This window comes from Erythrolamprus reginae, chromosome 5, assembly GCF_031021105.1.
Source record: "Erythrolamprus reginae isolate rEryReg1 chromosome 5, rEryReg1.hap1, whole genome shotgun sequence".
Taxonomy (NCBI): Eukaryota; Metazoa; Chordata; class Lepidosauria; order Squamata; family Dipsadidae; genus Erythrolamprus; species Erythrolamprus reginae.
The window spans coordinates 898,582-917,365 of record NC_091954.1 but is presented as its reverse complement, the minus strand read 5'-3'; the positions used below and the strand labels follow the sequence as shown (position 1 = coordinate 917,365).

At 42.2% G+C, this 18,784-nt stretch overlaps 1 protein-coding gene across 3 annotated transcripts in view; it reads right to left on the bottom strand.

Moving 5' to 3' along the window:
- NRG3 (neuregulin 3) overlaps positions 1-18,784 on the bottom strand; it is a 698,544-nt gene that overhangs the window by 215,563 nt on the left and 464,197 nt on the right. For all 3 annotated transcript variants that reach the window (XM_070751913.1, XM_070751911.1, XM_070751910.1), the window contains one exon: positions 4,572-4,701. In XM_070751913.1, the coding sequence (XP_070608014.1) occupies positions 4,572-4,701 (130 nt within the window). The remainder of the gene's footprint in view (positions 1-4,571; positions 4,702-18,784) is intronic.

Below are 18,784 nucleotides of genomic sequence, written 5' to 3'. Positions count from 1 at the left end.
GGCTGCCAGCTTCTTTAACTGCTGAGCCACAGTGCCCCCACCCCACCCCCGGTAAAACCACCAGAGAGATCAATTCAGCTGAAATCAGTCTGGTCAGCTATTTCTTTCATTCATTCATTCATTCATTCATTCATTCATTTTCATTCATTCATTCGTTCGTTTGTTAGTTCATCCATTCGTTTGTTTGTTTGTTTGGATTTATATGCCACCCCTCTCTGAAGACTCAGAGCGGCTCAAAACACATAAAAAGGACAATAAAATACAATGCACTAAATCCAATTACTTAAAACTAAATAAACTGCTCTAAAATCGTTAATTATATTAAGAACCAATCATACCCATTCAAACCAGAGCCATACAAACATTTGTCGGCCAGGGGGCTAGGCAGCGGTGGGCAGCAGGCAGGACGAGGCGGAACGCAGTTCCACCGGCGGAAATGAAGATGGGTGTGAAGCTCCAGCTGATTGGCGGCTGTCACTTCCTGGATGACCGGTCTCGTCTCATCTCTCCTTTTCCCCCCTGCTGCTGCATCTGGGCTCCTCGCTTTTTTCCTCTTTCCTCCTTCCTGGCCTCGGACGAGCTTCCCTCTCTCCTGCCCGTCTCCCCTCCAGACTCACATGCCCCCCCCTCCTGCCTGAGGTGCAAGCAAAAGTTGTGGGTGGAAACAGAGCTGGCAGCATTGATGCTTCTGGCAGCACCTGTTTGCCTCGATACCCAGCCTGAGTGGGGGGGGTGACCCAGGAAGGAGAGCGGGGGAAACGCGAAGCAAATTGTCACCCCAGCGAGCGACACTGGTGAGGTTGTAAGTCGAGGACTTAACAGTTCACTTTAACGATGATGATCATTCAAGCCACTCCTACCCAGTAACATGACCATTAAGCCACACCCACAAAATAAGTCACAACCACAGTGTGGCAGTAAACTTTTGGGTGCCCATTACTGGGGCTAGGGTGCACTTGCCCCAGAACAAGATCCATATAAATGAGTCTTAAGACTCTTATGGAAGGCGAGGAGGGTGGGGGCAGTGTGAATCTCGGGGGGGGGGAGCTGATTCCCGATGTTTTTTTAGACCAGAAGGCGATCTTGCTGATAAAAAATGAACCCTATGGCCATCTCAATTCATCTACCTTGTATGGCCCATCCTGGGGGCCCCTGTTCCCTAAGATCCCTAGCCTTGGAAATTGATTGACAGACTTCAACTATTCCTACCCACAAAGGAGTTCTACAGCGATGCCTTCTCACATCAAATGCTCCCTCTCTCACACACACACACGCGCCATTGCTCAGAAACAGCCCCCGATTGCCAGCAGAAGAATTTCCTATTCATCAGGAAAGTTTTTACGATAGCTTTTTATTGTCATAAATCTCCAAAGTGGGTTGATGGAGAGTAATGACTACAATAAGGGCGTCATAAGAGGGAAAAGTAAATAGGGGAAGCGCATGTGATTGAAAGGGAGAAGAAGAGCAACTCAGCACTCAGAGAGAGAGAGAGAGAGACTGTTCTCAGATCGAGGCTTTGGAGGGCTGGCAAAGACTTCTGGAGTGCGGCTGAACGTAAACGAGGAGGGTCTGTGTGCTCAGAAGCCTTTCTCCAAATATTTAAACACGGCTCTAGAATTCAGAAGTGTGTTTTGAAAGGACTTATTGTCAAGGTTCCAGGCTGTATCCGAACTAAATCAGCGAGACGAAATGCTCCTCAATTTATTCCCGGAGCCATCCTGGCACCTACACCTGAATCGGAGATTCCCACCCAGTTGAACGTTCACATCCCTTGTCCCCCACCCACAATCTTGTCATGTTTCCAGTGTGGCCAGTGTGGCCAGTCCTCCTTCCGCTTCCGCCCCAGGTGGTGGGCACAGGTTGGCCTTGAACCCCTCACAGAAAGAATGCTTTGTGGCTGCATCCGCTGGCCCCTCCCAAGATCCCATAAGCACCAGGCCTTCTGCAGACAGTGTGGCCAGCCCTTGATTGATCCCCAACCTCTGCACTGTGTTGACACTTGTCATAGGAAGTTGGGCCATAAATTAAGAAAAGCTCACATCACTTAGCACAGTGTATTTATCAGTGTTCTGAATAATGCACCCATTGAAGGCATAACTCCGAGGCAGGTAGATTCCTCATGGGATCCATTTATTGGATACATCATATTGGCACAGCCAGTGAAAACCAACTCTGACACTTCCTGAGGTTTTCACCCAATTAAAATACTCAAACATCCCCCCTGCCCAGGTGTCACCGGTCACATTGTCCAGTGAAAACGGGTGTTAGCACTTTGTCTTGCCTGGAGCCTGGCTATTTACTCCCCACTGTCCTTCCCCCTCTCTGGCTTCATGGCAACAATGAGGTAGCCCAAGATGGTTTCAGCTCTCGGATCGCTTGAGAGGAGACAGGATTCTCCATCTTGTTAACTTTTCAGAGGTGTGGACTTCAAGGCCTTTGAGGTCTCCACCTCTTATTAAGGTTGACAAGGTTGAGAATGCCCTGCCCCAACAGATACAGGCCAATTGAAGAGGAAGGAGTATAGTTTGAGAAGACTTGACTTAGACAGGATGAGTAAAAAACCATTCGAATACCCTAGTCAAGTATCATCCCCCATCACTCAGATTTCCTTAAGTGAGATGGGTAGGGTAGAAATTTAATAAACAAAGCAATGAGATAAACAAATACAGTGGCACCTCTACCTAAGAACGCCTCTACTTACGAAGCTTTCTAGATAAGAACCGGGTGTTCAAGATTATTTTATCTCTTCTCAAGAACCATTTTCCACTTACAAACCCCAGCCTCCGAAACTGTAACCGGAAAAGGCAGGGAGAAGCTTCCATGGGGCCTCTCTAGGAATCTCCTGGGAGGAAACAGGGCCGGAAAAGATGGGGAGAAGCCTCCGTGGGGTCTCTCTAGGAATCTCCTGGGAGGAAACAGGGCCTCCACCCTCCCCAATCGCACACATTATTTGCTTTTGCGTTGATTCCTGTGGGGAAAAATTGCTTCTTCGTACAAACTTTTCTACTTAAGAACCTGCTCACAGAACGAATTAAGTTCGTAAGTGGAGGTACGACTGTAAATTAAAGTTAGGCCCACACACTGCAGGGCCAGTCCACAGCCTGTCATCTGTCTATCTTCGACTTTTAGCATCCGAATCCAGACAAATGCATTCTCCCCTTTATGCAAGAGGATGAAAGCAATTCGGTGCAACTGGGATCTCGCTCGTGGCCCACTGAAGCAACTGAACCAAACAGCCTCAGGTAGGGAATTTCCAAAGAGATTATTGGAGATTTATTGTCCACTCGCTTGACTGGAATAGGCCAAGATGAATCTGGGCACCGGGCTTAATGTGGACTTAAAGCACGCAAAGGAGACGTTTTGACGCAGTTTAGTCAAGAGCCCACTGGACCTTCGTCTCCTTTCGAGCTACTCACTTCGAGGCTGCTGTGAAATTAGTCATCAAATTCAAAATCATAAATTTAGAGTTTTGTAAAGGGAACCACAGAACTAAAGAATTCATGCGTTAAAAAACAGGCCTGGGCAATATAGTGGAATACCATTAAATAACAGTAGAAGGCAAAGAGTTCAAAAAGAAAGAACTCGGAAAAGAAAAATAAAACCCAGCCCCTAACTGGGGACAACTCTGCCAACCTTCAGACGAGAAAAGAAATCTAATAAAACAGAACGTGGGCCGAAAAATAAATATTACTGAGATTGGATGGTGCCAGTAATCTGAAGAAATGGATGTGACAATTCTTTTCATTCCAGACTCATCTCATTTACATCCAGAAGTTTAGGCATAAATCTGTTTACGAATGCAACTTACACATATGTGAAAGTTGCTATAACAACAAGCAAAGCAATTTGCACAACAATGCCCGAACTATCTGATAACTCAGAGAATAAAACTTGTGGTTTTCCTGGATCCAAATTCTCCCCAAATGATAAAATAATAAGCATCCCCTTGGTATAGGAAACCCCCATCTGGTCATACAGAATTTTAACTGGATTTTATGCCATTGGTCAGCTTTCTTCTATGCAAACCTTGCTTCTATGGTCCCCATACATAAATCCCTCAACCCTAAACTTAATGGTTTTCTCAAACATTAATTCAATTATGCAGTCGCTTGGCAAACTTCTATTGAACATCTGAGGGCACTTTATTAATATTCTTTTTCTTTTCGCCTCCACATATAAAGAGGGGGGGGGAATCACCTAGTAATAAAATACTGGAAACAACTCCCCCCTCTAAATGTATACCTTCTAATCAGCTTCTACTTTCAAGAACAAATTGTCTTCAGTTTGCGAGAAATCATCTTAATGAGACTCTCCCTTCATTGACCGAGGGGTGTTCATAGCAACCATCAGAAATGGTTACTGAGAAATTATCATGAGCTTTAGACATGAAATCTGACTGGGTTTCCTTCTTGCTGTTCTTTTTCAAAATGATATTTTAAGCTGGGCATGTTTATTTTGCTTCTTCTTCTAATCTGGGCATGGGCGTGCGTATGAGCATCGCCATGATTTATAAAGAAACACAATGAGGATCAACCTTTTATATGATTTTTTTTAAAAAAACCCCGTCTTACCTGCAGTGCTTGTGAGATCCCGTCAGAGTTTCAATGACGAAACATTCCCCATCGTGGAGACAATATGCCAGGTCCTTATCCTTGCATGGCTTAAAGTGCTCAGATTGTTCAATGGAGTAGGTTGTGGTATCTAGAGGAGAAGGGGGGAGGGAAAGCCCAGAATGGAGTCAAAACACATTTTAATACAACAGATATTATTCCCACGGATCATCGACTTTTACTTCTAAAAGAGTCAGCTAGGAGGGTGGGGGAGAGGTGGAAACTGCAGCATTTGTCAGCTCTAGACTTCAAAATAATGTCTGCCTTTGAAGATGACAGCCTGTTACAAATGTGTCTGATGGGGGACGCTGTCTATCCCACTTCTTTCTAGCTGACCAAGAAGGAGGCTGTGGTCTACTCTGTCGAATGCCTTGCTGAAGTCTAAGTATATTTTGTCCACAGTATTTTGCTGGTCCACTAATTTAGTCACTATGTTGAAGAAGGAAATAATAATAATAATAATAATAATAATAATAATAATAATAATAATAATAATAATAATATATTAGATTTGTATGCCACCCCTCTCCGAGAACGTGGGGCGGCTCACAACAATAAAACAATGTACAAATCCAATATCTAAGAGCACAATTTAATAAAATTGGCTTGGCATGAGATTTATTTATCTATTATTTATTTATTAGATTTCTATGCCGCCCTTCTTGGGGTGACTCAGGGCAGCGTACAACATTATAAATGCAAACAATATACGTGAAAAAATCTAATTATTTTTTTAAAATTATATAAAATTACTCAAAATTCTACAAACCCCCCCCCCCCCCCCACACACACACAATGTACAGTCATGTACATTCATCCCATTCAATCCGTCATAATATCGGTCAGGGACAATCTCGTGGCTCACAGTCCCCAGGCCTGCTGGCAGAGGTGAGTTTTCAGAGCGTTACAAAAGACCAGGAGGGAGGGGTGGTATGTATCTCCAGAGGGAATTCATTTCAGAGGGCTGGGGCCACCACAGAGAAGGCTCTTCCCCTAGGCCCTGCCAGCCGACATTGTCTGGCTGATGGGACCTGGAGAAGGCCAGCTCTGTGGAACCTAACTGTCCACTGGGATGCATGAGGCAGAAGACGGTTCCAAAGGTAGTCTGATCCTAAACCATGTAAGTTTGCGTAGGAGATGCATTGCTAATAAAGATCTACCTTCAGATCTATGGAAAGAAATAGGAGATTTTAATTTTCTCTGATCATAGTTCCTAGCACAGGTTCAATGATGTTTCTTGAAGCATCACAGAACGATAGGGTTGGAAGGGACATTGGTGGTCTTCTAGTCCAACCCCCTGCTTAAGCAAGAGACCCGGGCAAATGGCTACCCAGGCTCTTCTTTAAGAACCTCCAGTGATGCAGCAGTCATACTTTTCAGAGGCAAGCAGTTCCACCGGTTATTTGTTCTCACTGATTATTGTTCTCATCATATAGTTAAGAAACAGAGAGATGGTTGGTCAACATCAGTCACTGCTTCCATAAAGCCTGATGGGGCAGTGGAAGACGAGGAGCTCACATCTACTGAAGTCAGAGTACCCCGGTTGGCATCGTCCACTCTCCTGAGTCTGAATTTATTTATTTTTATTTATTTATTTATTGGATTTGTATGCCGCCCCTCTCCGCAGACTCGGGGCGGCTAACAACAGCGATAAAACAGTATATAACAAAATCCAATACTAAAAACCGTTAAAAACCCATTATATAAAAACCAAACATACATACAGAGATACCATGCATAAAATTGTAAAGGTCTAGGGGGAAAGGATATCTCAGTTCCCCCATGCCTGGCAGCAGAGGTGGGTTTTAAGCAGCTTTCGAAAGGCAAGGAGGGTGGGGGCAATTCTAATCTCTGGGGGGAGTTGGTTCCAGAGGGCCGGGGCCGCCACAGAGAAGGCTCTTCCTCTGGGTCCCGCCAAGCGACATTGTTTGGTTGATGGGACCCGGAGAAGGCCAACTCTGTGGGACCTAACCGGTCGCTGGGATTCGTGCGGCAGAAGGCGGTCCCTGAGATAATCTGGTCCGATGCCATGAAGGGCTTTATAGGTCATAACCAACACTTTGAATTGTGACCGGAAACTGATCGGCAACCAATGCAGACTGCGGAGTGTTGGTGTGACATGGGCATACCTAGGGAAGCCCATGACTGCTCTCGCAGCTGCATTCTGCACGATCTGGAGTTTCCGAACACTTTTCAAAGGTAGCCCCATGTAGAGAGCATTACAGTAGTCGAACCTCAAGGTGATGAGGGCATGAGTGACTGTGAGCAATGACCCCCCGGTCCAAATAGGGCCGCAACTGGTGCACCAGGCCCCCCTTGCCACAGCTGAAAGATGTGAATCTCTCTCTCTCTCTCTGAAGTTTCACCTTGAATAAGAGGCCGGAGACCAGAGCAGCCCTCTCACATTTAATGCATCAGCTGTTACAATCACCATCTCCTCATTTTCATCTCTGTCAATCAGAATGTGAATTTTCCATCTAGAATCACGAAATATAAGACAGTTTGTGAGGGTTTCCTATTATTAGATATCAGCTGTATAATAATTAACTCTGGGCTGATTTCTAAGGCCCCAGAGATGTCATCTTTTGAAATCCAGTAAGGACTGGAGCCAAATCCTAGAGGCACGCTTGTTAAATTGAGTCATCAAGACTCTAACTGATTCCATCTCATCTTCACCTATTACTTTTATATTTATAGTTTCCATCTGGCTGACAAGTATTATGAATCTCATTCTTTCCTGGTTGGAGAGGCCCAACTCTTCTCTCTTAAGCCTTCCGGAATCAGGACTTCTTCCATATCCCCCAAATTGCAAGAAATTATTTCCATTAAAATTTGAATGTGCTGGGTTTTTCCTTGCTTCCATTCCCACCAACAAAAATGCGCTTAGATGAGAAGATATTGGGATAATATAAAAATATTATTGGACAAAAGATATATAGGTATTAGGATAAAAGAGATAAATAGATAGACATCACTCTGCTAAACAAATAATTTCCACTGTCAAACTACAAGTGCAAACCATAAGTGTGCACTACTATTACTACTGGTTCTTTTCCTCATCATTCCTATCACCCATCTCCTCCCACCTTAGGACTGTGTGACTGTCACTTGTTGCTTGTGTCCTTAAGATTTTTATTAATATTGATTGCTTCTTCATTGCTTATTTGACCCCTATGACAATATTAAGTGTTGTACCACATGTTTCTTGACAAATCTATATTTTATTTTATGTACATTGAAAGCATCTGCACCAAGACAAATTCCTTGTGTGTCCAATCACCCGTGGCCAAGAAAGAATTCTATTCTATTTCTATTCTATTCTATTCTGTTCTATTTCTATTCTATTCTATTCTATTCTATTCTGTTCTGTTCTATTTCTATTCTGTTCTATTCTATTTCTATTCCTATTCTATTCTGTTCTATGCTATGCTATGCTATGCTATCCTATCCTATCCATCCAGAATCCAAGTCAAATGCTCAAAGCTTCTTTATTTCCATTTATATTAAAAAAACCAACAAAGCCTATTTGCACCCTCTATGTCTTGTCTTTCTGGCTCAGTTTCTCACACACATTCCAGTGTGTCCTAAATAGTTTGCCCTAATTAGATGCTAGGACATTAGCACGTACAGTATATCAGAGGTATTGTGTAACAGTACACAAAGCAAGAATGCTGGGTTCCTCTTAACTTTCATAATTGGAATAGGATAGGAATAAAAGAAAGCCTCTTTGAAAATCATTTCCTTTGAACTTTCTTATTCTAGTTTTTACAGCCTCAGAACAGTTTCTTCTTCTTTTTAAAAAAAATAATCAGCTTAATTGTATATCTCAGGGATTGCTGCACCTGATCATCATTCTCCATTAAATCAATGTTAGTCTGTAGGTTGACATTATCCTTAATCCAATCACCCCCGGAGCCAAATGTTGATACATTGTTAGTACTATGGACAAAACAATTGGGTTTGCAATATATAAACAAGCTAACAATGAATGTTTGTTTGTATTGAAGTACTACAGGTTTAAGAGGTAGTGTTGCAAATGGCCATAAGAGGGAGCCAGAAAGCATGATTCTCTCTCTCTCTGCTCTCTCTGTTTTTCTGCTGATTCACTGTGACGGATGTAGTAAGCTCTGTGTTAGTTTGATGGATTTGTAAGATGTAATGTATGTCTGATATGTAAGACAACGACAGGCTTGTTATATTATTATTGTATTGAGACATATTGACTGGTGTGAACGTGTATGACCGGGCTGTTTAACTTGACTGTGCTATTTCTAAAGTAAACACTAATTGAACTTCAATGTATCTGTTTTGTATGACTGAATAATTACTCATATCTTCTGAATACCTGATGGAATCCCATGTTTCCCCTGTACTTGTCCTAGATAAATCAAGGGTCTTGCACACTCCTCAACCTAAATTACACTCTAATTTTTAAGCAGATCTTTCATACCACTGCATAGGTAATATACATCACAACAATGGTCCCATTTGATTTGGTTACTGTTCTCAGCTTAGCTCTCCTTTCCCTCCTGCTGCTGCTGCTGCTGCTGGTGTGTGCTCCTCGCTTTTCTCCTCTTTCCTCCTTCCTGGCCTCAGACGAGCTTCCCTCTCTCCTGCTTGGCTCCTGTCCAGCCTCACGCGGCCACCTCCCAAGGCCAGGAGAATCGCGGCGCGCCAAAGCAGTCTGGGCTGCGGTCTTTTTCCCCTTGCGAAGCCCTCACTCTGCCCACAGCTGAGATGAAAAGGCATTGTGCAGCACTCCCACCTGGTCACATGACCATCCACCCACACCCACAAAATAAGCCACACCCACAGCGTGGCTGCCCATTACAGGGAAGACCCCAATATCTGATAATGTCACCCCTAGTCTCCTGTTTCTGTCTGGTGCCTTAACCAACCACCAGGCCAAACTGGAATCCAAGCTACAATTCCTTTTTCCTCTACGTGAGGTGCAAATGTGATTCACACCATTGTGTTAACACTTTAAAATATTAAAACACAATATGAGAACCAATCCCTGAGACCAAATGACTGACATCTCTCCATTATCCAGCCCATCAATATTAATCTTGGCTCTCAGTCCTCCCCGTCAATATGAAACAAACATTAAAGGAGGAAATTGTGCTAACACAAACAGAAGGTGTATAATGCCACTAGGTGGGGGGAAAAAATAAATAAAGAAAGAAAGCACAGGTCTGAAAATATACCCAGCTAATAACACTTCACATGCTATAGCTGGGTGGCATTTACCACTAGAGAGGCAAACATATCACCTTATCGCTGAATACAAATTATTCACATTTTTAGCTGCAGCAAAATGTGAATATTTTCCTCCTGTACTGATTTATCCATCTCTATGCAAATTTATTAATGAAGTTCAAAATGGTCCAAATCCATAGAAAGGAACTGAAGAAGTGTCACATTAGAACCAAAAAAGCACATTGATCTCCCCAATAAAACTACAGTACGTATTCTGTCCTTGTACGAGGGTCGCCCAGAAAGTAATGCACCACATTTTTTTTCTCAGCCTACAGTAATGATACGAATGCGAAACTTTAGATATACAAGATTTGAATTGTCAGGAGTGTGTGTGTAAATGTTGTGTTTCTTCAGACAGATAATGTAGCTGCAGCCGTGTGTCGAAATGGCGTCTGTAAGTGATGGACATTACAAGCAGCGTGTCCTCATTGGATTTCTCACTGATGAGAAAGAAACTGTTGGAAACATTCACAAACGTTTGTGTACAGTTTACAGAGAATCTGCAGTCAACAGAAGTACGGTTAGTCGCTGGGCACAGAGGGGGAGGCCGTGAGAGGTGAAGAAATGGCTTTGTGACCAGAACAAGGAGGGGCACCGACAGGGCCTACACGGGACGGAGATTATGTGGGAAAATAGGGGGTGTAGAAGACACATCATTCTTCCTTGTGTGTAAGTTTCATTGTGTTCGATAAATAATTGTTGAAGAAAAAAAATGTGGTGCATTACTTTCTGGGCGACCCTCGTATCTGCGGTAATCCTGAACTTACGGTCACAACCGGAGTTTCTATTGTTAAGTGAGACAGTTGTTAAGTGAACTTTGCCAGGTGATAAGGATGAAAAAGTCACAGTAGGGAGAAAAAAGTCATTTCCCCCCCTGTGCCGTTCCAACAGTCACTAAACAAATGGTCGTAAGTGGAGTTCTCCCTGTAACCTCGTGAGCTGCATGGGTTGATTAAATGACCTCCACGTCAGAGCTCCCTCTCTGCCTTTCCTGGGAAAGAAAACTCCTTGTGTCCATAGATGTGGAGAAAAGTACTTTCACTAGGAACAAGAGGCTGTTTGACAATGAAATGACAGCTTTAATTAAGCAATTGAAATATAAATTCCTAACACATGTATGTGATTGTCCCCTCAGTTAATTCGATAAGAACTCTAATTTTTATTTTTTAAAAATATGCAGAAATAGGAGAAGAAGCTCAATTGAAATGAAATTGATTGTCCAGTTTTGTGCACAGTCTTTGGAAAATTGCACCAATATTCTGCAGGTTCTTCACCAGTGATGGGCTCCTACAGGTACGGTCAGGTACGCAGAACCGGTAGAAAGAAAATGATTTTTTTTTCTTTTTTTCCCTTCTGGGCTCTGGGTCTGTTTTTCCTATCGCAGTAAATGAGGTTGGAGGTGTATAATTTTAGTGCGTACGTGTGTGTACATAGTTTATAGAGCAGATAATGTATGTTTTTGTGTGCCTGTGTGTAATACGTATGTACACATGTGGTATAATATACATAGAATTAAAGAGCATATTTTGAATGTTCGGTAATAGTAAATAGAGAGGGAAATTGTATCTCCTTGAGGCAAGGAGAGGTCAGGCACCCTAACCTTAACCCTTGATTTGAGTGATGTCGAGTTGGCCAACTTTAAGCCAGTCACATGACCTTTAAGCCACCCTGTCACATGATCAAGCCACTCCCACCTGGGTCACATGGCCGGCAAACCACACCCACAAAATAAGCCACGCCCACAGTGTGACAGTTTTAAAAAATTGTTCTTCACATAGGCTTCATGTGTGTGTTGGATGCTGCCTTGCCCGGAGCTTGTACTTTGCACCTCTGGAAGACGTGAAAAACACACATTCAGGGCTACAATCCCCTTTTCCCTTTTTTCTTAATTTTTTTTTTCATGCCGCATCACAACCAGCGAAGGACAAAACCCAGAATATTGAAGCAAGTTCGTTTTCACCATGTTCTTGAAAATATTTAAATATTTCCTTCTTTCCCAACTTATTGGCAGAAGGCATTGTGGATGTCAACTCTTTCTGTGCGATTCTTTCAAAAAAAAGTGCATTTAGCAAGTACCATTTGTGTTTTCCGTCTCTTTTTGGTTAAAATGATGGATTCGTTTTTCAGACTGGTTTTTTTCTTTCTTTTTGAAAAATGTGGTGTGTAATCTTCTATTTGATTGTTAGCTGCTGCTTTAGCGATATGGATTGGTTTTAAAATATTATTAAAGATACTCTGAAAGCTGTCTGGGGAAATCTTTATTTTGACAGGCTGTGCATAAGGCTTTCAGTAAATGAAGGGACGGATTCTGGGAAAGTCATTTTATTGTAGTGTTGTTCTTATTGATAGTCTACATTTCTCCATAGATCCTCTTACCTCTCATATTTTAACCCATTGTTCTCTAAAATTTCATCTCAAATATCTCTTTCCATGATTTCCAAGTAGTCAACGTAGAAATGGAACATACCTAAATCTTCCTGAATATCTTTCTTGCAAATTTCTCATATATGTTTGTTTGTGTGTGTGTGTATAGACATGCATGCACAAACACACACATATATGGGTGGGCTGACAATCTTCAAAGACATCTAGTCATAGGAAGGCTTTTTTATATGCTAATGTAAACACTGATAATAAATAATAAATGTATTTATTAATTGTTTTTATCTCTGTTGTTTGGCACCCAGAATTGTTTGTGAGATGGGTGGCTATATATATATATAGAGAGAGAGAGCCACGCATCTCACAAACAATTCTGGGTGGCATACAACAGAACTAAAAAAAGGTAATAAATACATTTAGTATTTATTTACAGTGTTTACATTAATACATTAGTATATTTAAAAAAAAACTTCCTATAACAAGATGTCTTCGAAGATTGTCAGCCCACCCATCCCTTAGGCCCAAAGAAGCATTTTGGCTGAGAAGCAAAACTAATAATAGAAACCTAGAAGATTGATGGCAGAAAAAGGCCTCTTGGTCCACCTAGTCTGCCCTTATACTATTTCCTGTATTTTATCTTAGCATGGATCTATGTTTATCTCAGCCGTGTTTAAATTCAGTTCCTGTGGATTGACCAACCACGTCTGCTGGAAGTTTGTTCCAAGCATCTACTACTCTTTCAGTATAATAATATTTTCTCACGTTGCTTCTGATCTTTCCCCCAACTAACTTCAGATTGTGCCCCCTTGTTCTTGTGTTCACTTTCCTATTAAAAACACTTCCCTCCTGAACCTTATTTAACTCTTTAACATATATAAATGTTTCGATCATATCCCCCCTTTCCCTTCTGTCCTCCAGACTATACAGATGGAGTTCATGAAGTCTTTCCTGATCAGTTTTATGCTTAAGACCTTCCACCATTCTTGTAGCCCATCTATGGACCCGTTCAATTTGATCAATATCTTTTTGTAGGTGAGGTCTCCAAAACTGAACACAGTATTCCAAATATGGTCTCACCAGCATTCTATATAGCGGGATCATAATCTCCCTCTTCCTGCTTGTTATACCTCTAGCTATGCAGCCAAGCATCCTACTTGCTTTTCCTACTGCCCAACCACACTGTTCACCCATTTGGAGACTGTCAGAAATCACTACCCCTCAATCCTTCTCTTCTGAAGTTTTTGCTAGCACAGAACTGCCAATACAATGCTCAGATTGAGGATTCCTTTTGCCCAAGTGCATTATTTGACATTTGGAGACATTCAACTGCAGTTTCCATTGCTTTGACCATTTATCTAGTAAAGCTAAATCATTTGCCATATTACAGACCCCTCCAGGAATATCAACCCTATTGCACACTTTAGAGTCATGGGCAAATAGGCAAATCTTCCCTACCAAACCTTCCCCTATGTCACTCACAAACATATTAAAAAGAATAGGACCCAGAACAGACCCTTGTGGCACACCGCTTGTAACCTGTCTCTGCTCAGAATACTCGCCATTAACAATAACTCTCTGATGTCTACGCTTCAGCCAGCTGCAAATCCACTGAACTATCCAGGGATTAAATAACAATTAAACAACAACAACCAAGAAAATCTAGTTGCCTTTTGGATCTTCCTACAGCTGCAAGGATTCCCTCCTCTCAAGGGAAATAGCAGGTTGGCTTTGCAATTTATGGACAACTTAAGAACCATTATATGTGCACCAATCCAAGTGGAATGGAAAGGATGCCTTGTTCTTCTTAATTAATTGGCCAAGTGGTGCTGAAGATGAATTTTGTGGCCCGTCACCTTCTCTCTTTCCAAAGGTTTTGCAGACCTGCCTCTTTAAAATTCACGCCAAAGAGATTCAAAACATGGGGAATTGAGTCTAATGCCTTTCAAACAAAAGAAGGAAGTAAATATTTTATAACCCAGGAGCATTAACATTGCCTTTGAGTGGGGAGACTGGATGGCTGCCATGTCTCTTTTTTAATGCCCTTGATATTTTACTATGATATTTTAACGGGGGTTACCTTGGTTTAATTATTCTCCTTACGGACATGCTCCCTCCCACTTCCGTTCCCTAAGTCACCCACTATCTTCTCAGCCATGAGCCAGGCCTCTCGCTCCCTTCATTGAGCATTATGTTTAAATTGACTTGGGTTTAAGATACCAGAAACATGCTTCCTGGTCCTGGCATTGATTGATTGATTGATTGATTGATTTATCTATCTATCCATCCTTTGGGATTGGGTGGCATAGAAGTCAAATATTTTATTTATTTATTTATTTATTTATTTATTTATTTATTTATTTATTTATTGATTGATTGATTGATTGATTGATTGATTGATTGATTGATTGGACTTGTATGCCACCCCTCTCCATGGACTCGGGGTAGCTCACAACATATTAAAAAACAATATACAATAACTTTCTTGGAGTCCTCGGAGAGGGGCGGCACACAAATCCAATTAATAATTAACACATTTGAAATCCAATTAATATAAATAACTAATCTAAAACGATTCTAAAAAGGCTAAAACTTTAAAAATCATTCCTTCAGATTCAGACCACAAATATACCACACACTCGTTGGCCAGAGGCTAGGGTCTAGTGCAAAGTGACCAGACATCCCACCTTCAGGACAGTCCCGCTTTAGAATGATTTTTCCCGCATCCCGCAGCGGTTCAAAAATGTCCTGATTTTGGAGCTGGTTAACCCCCCCTCCCCCCCAAGTCCCGAAGCCTGGCAAAGTCTGCAAAATGTTCGGAACAAATGCACGCGCAGCCCTTCCAGGGAGGGGCTGAGCTTCTGCCCTTCGGCTACGGAGGCCACCTCTCCCGCAGCTGCAGCGCCCTGCCCGGCTGGAGCTTCCCTGGTGGTAGCGGCAGGTGAGCTTTGGAGCTGTTGTGCCTACTCCTCCTTCTTACACACTCTCCTTACAAGAACAAAAACCCCTTGTACTACCTCTTCCTAGGTAATTCCTGCTGGGGGTCACATGATCAATCGCCTTTTCTGACCATCACTTATTGATCCACTTATCGACCATGTGACTAAGTTAAAAAAAATGCATAGATTCAGTTGACAACAGTGGCAAGAAAGATGATGAAAAAGCCGAGAGAAATTCATTTAACAAGGGTCTTCCCTAGCAATGCACATTTTGGACTCAACCCTGATCACAAGTCAAGGATCACCTGTAAAATATGTTTTAGCTTTTTTCAGGGATTTTAAAGTTTCTGTCTTTCCTTTCCTGCTCCCCAAATGTGGGGAAGTGAGTGTGGAAAGCAGACATCATAACATGCCCGAAGAACATATAAGTCATCAAAATACCGTGGGGATTAGAGGGGAAGCGATACATAGCAGGCAGAGAAGTCGCTTCGAACAGCTTATTCCCTGTCTAGAATAATTACAGACAGCTTTATATGGAAATAAGCCCTGCCGATCGGAGAGGAAGGTATTTTGAAATAAATGTTGATATATTTTCCCACCCTTGTTGTGTTTTTACTTGTCATTCAAGGAGACCTGGGCACCCAATCGAATTCCAGAGAAGTGCTAAACTGGGGGGGGGGGGGGGGAGCTAAAAATAATAATAACCTTGTTGTATTTTCTTCTTACTCTAGAAAGACAAGAGAAGTAGGTCAGGGTGTGGGGCTTGGTGGAAGGAAAGATAGAGACAAATAACATAATTCCAGCTCTCAGCTGGCTCCCTCATCCTGGGGAGAAGATGGAAAGAATTGTTATTCACCAGCGCATCTATCACTCTGACATCCGGATAATATGGGGGTGTGGAACCAAAGCAGCATTGTTGTCACAAATACCCTCATAGAGGGACATCGATGCATCATTCATTTTATGCCTTAAAAAAAAGAAGTGAAAAACAAAAAGAAACCCCTTATTTTGACTCCTTTTATCTTTGCACTGGGTACTTGCCCCTTTTAGGTCTGAACAGCAAAGGCATTCTATTTATTTATTTATTTTTATTTTATTTATCTGTCAAACATGTCCAGGATAGTAGCAGCTTGTCTCAGCGTTGCTAGAGCTGCGTTATCCAGAATCTGCCCAACCCAAAGAGGGCAGCCACAGGCCAGATAACTCAAGACAAACAGCAGAAGGTAAATATTTACTCCCTCTTAGCAAAACTATTCTCTATATCTACACTGTAACTCTCTCACTAGACAATTCTCCTGTAACACTACAATCACAAGCCACACAACAGCTGCTTCAAGCCAAACTAACCTTCAGGCCCCAATATCTTCAAGCCACGCCTATGCAAAGGTGCATCATGTTATATACATTTGTCAACCAATCAGGTTATAGCTCTTTCTCTAAACTCCTAGGGACTAGGCTTTCTTATTTATTAGATTTGTATGCCGCCCCTCTCTGAAGACTCTTTCATGTTTACAATCAATCTTTCTTTCTGCAATTGGAATATTACTTCAGGCTAGGCCTAGTCCTGACAAACATAACATAAGTAAAAAGTTACAATAAAAGAGGACAGTAGGACAGGCTTGGAAGGCTGAGTGGTGGGGTTATGCACGCCCCTTGCAGACCCCAACGGGGTGGGGTCATCTTGCCTTTTATGTACACTGAGAGCATCTGCACCAAAGACAAATTCCTTGTGTGTCCATTCACACTTGGCCAATAAAGAATTCTATTCCATTCCATTCTATTCCATTCCATTCCATTCTATTCTATTCCAATATCTATTCCAATATCTACCCTATCCTATTCTAAATTCTATTCTATTCTAAATTCTATTCTATTATATTCCAATATCTATTCTATTGTATTCCAATATCTACTCCAATATCTATCCTATCCTATTCTAAATTCTACTCTATTCTATTCTATTTCATTCTCTCAGTTGACCCTCATTTTTTGGATTTAAGAGATATGATATTTGAGATTCTGGCAACCGATACACTTCCTCATGACCGGACTTTGTTATACTTGGTTCATTTAAATCAGTCAAAGGAGAATGAAGTGATGGATCCCATAATACTGTATATATTCTCTTGATTTAAAAAAAAAACCCATCCACCCCAATGCACACAGAAAATATCTGTTTCACATTCACATAGATAGAAAATCCAAAACTGGAATAAAGCTTTATGATGTGCAATAACATTTAAAACAAACCAATAAGCCCGAACAACACCCCCGCCCCACCCCCTACACAGGGACCACATTTTACCTGCTGAAAGAGCTCATTGGAACATCTCATTCTGCGGTGTAAATTTGGCAGAGAGAGAGAGAGAGGGAGAAATAAGAGAAAGAGAGAGGGAGGGAGGGAGAGGGAGAGTGGGAGAAATAAGAGAAAGAGAGAGGGAGAGAGAGAGGGAGGGAGGGAGAGGGAGGGAGGGAAAGAGAGAGAGAAATAAGAGAAAGAGAGAGGGAGGGAGAGAGGGAGAGAGAGAGGGAAGGAGAAAGAAACAGGAGAAAGGGAGAGAGGGAAAGAGACACAGAGAGAGAGAAAGAAGAGAAAGAAAGAGGGAGGGAGAGAGAGAAACAAGAGGGGGGGAATTATTTTGAGTGCTATGGATACTTTCAAGGGATAGGCTCCTTTCTGGATGGCTTTCCCAACTCCATTCCCCCTCCTGCCTAGGGAAAAGGGGAATAAAGAAGGGCAGGGCCCCCTGTGGCAGATGCTAGACACATTCCTGACGACCTATCAACACCCTGCAGACTAAAGACCCTTCCCCGGCTGCTCAGTTTGTAGCCTTCTCCTTCCACCAGGAGGATGAAAATCAGCCCCCACCATTTCTGCTCAGTTCTGCCTCTGTTTGCTAGGGAAATAATTCCGTAAACTTCCAACCTCCTGAACGATGGCTAAAGATCCTTCAAGAGATTTTCCCCTGAAGGGCGGTTGGTTATTCCTAGGCTGGTCCTTGCTTTGTGTCTTCATTCTGGCTCGGGGTTTAAGTTAGGTTTAATCCCTGTAAGGCAGGTGGCTTCTTCTTGCGTTACTTTTCTTTCTTTCTTTTTGTATCCCACCCTTTATTAGTTTTACAAATGATTCACGAAGTGAACATATCCAACACACTTTCCTCCTCCCATTTTCCACACAACAACCCTGTGAGGCCAACGTTCATGTCCAGAAGAGTAATACCAATAGAACTTAGACTTAAGTGCCACTTCTCAGTGTTTTTCATATATGTGATGTTTGTTTGTTTGTTTGTTTGTTTATATATTTATTTAATTAGATTTGTATGCTGCCCCTCTCCGTAGACTCATTCTGGGTCTGGTGTCGGTTTTTGTGGCTTGGATTCGTATGTTGATAACGACTAGTTTCCAGATGTCGGGTAGGCAGTTTGCCCGAGCACAAAGCCAAAAGCACCAGCCTGAAGATGACGAGTGGGACCTCATCGAAACATCGCCAGGATTCAGGATTCTCTGAAACTTACACGGGATGAAACCCAAATATGCCAAGACATACTTACATATCTATACCTGTACATACAGGGTGTGTTCCAAAAGTAATGCAAT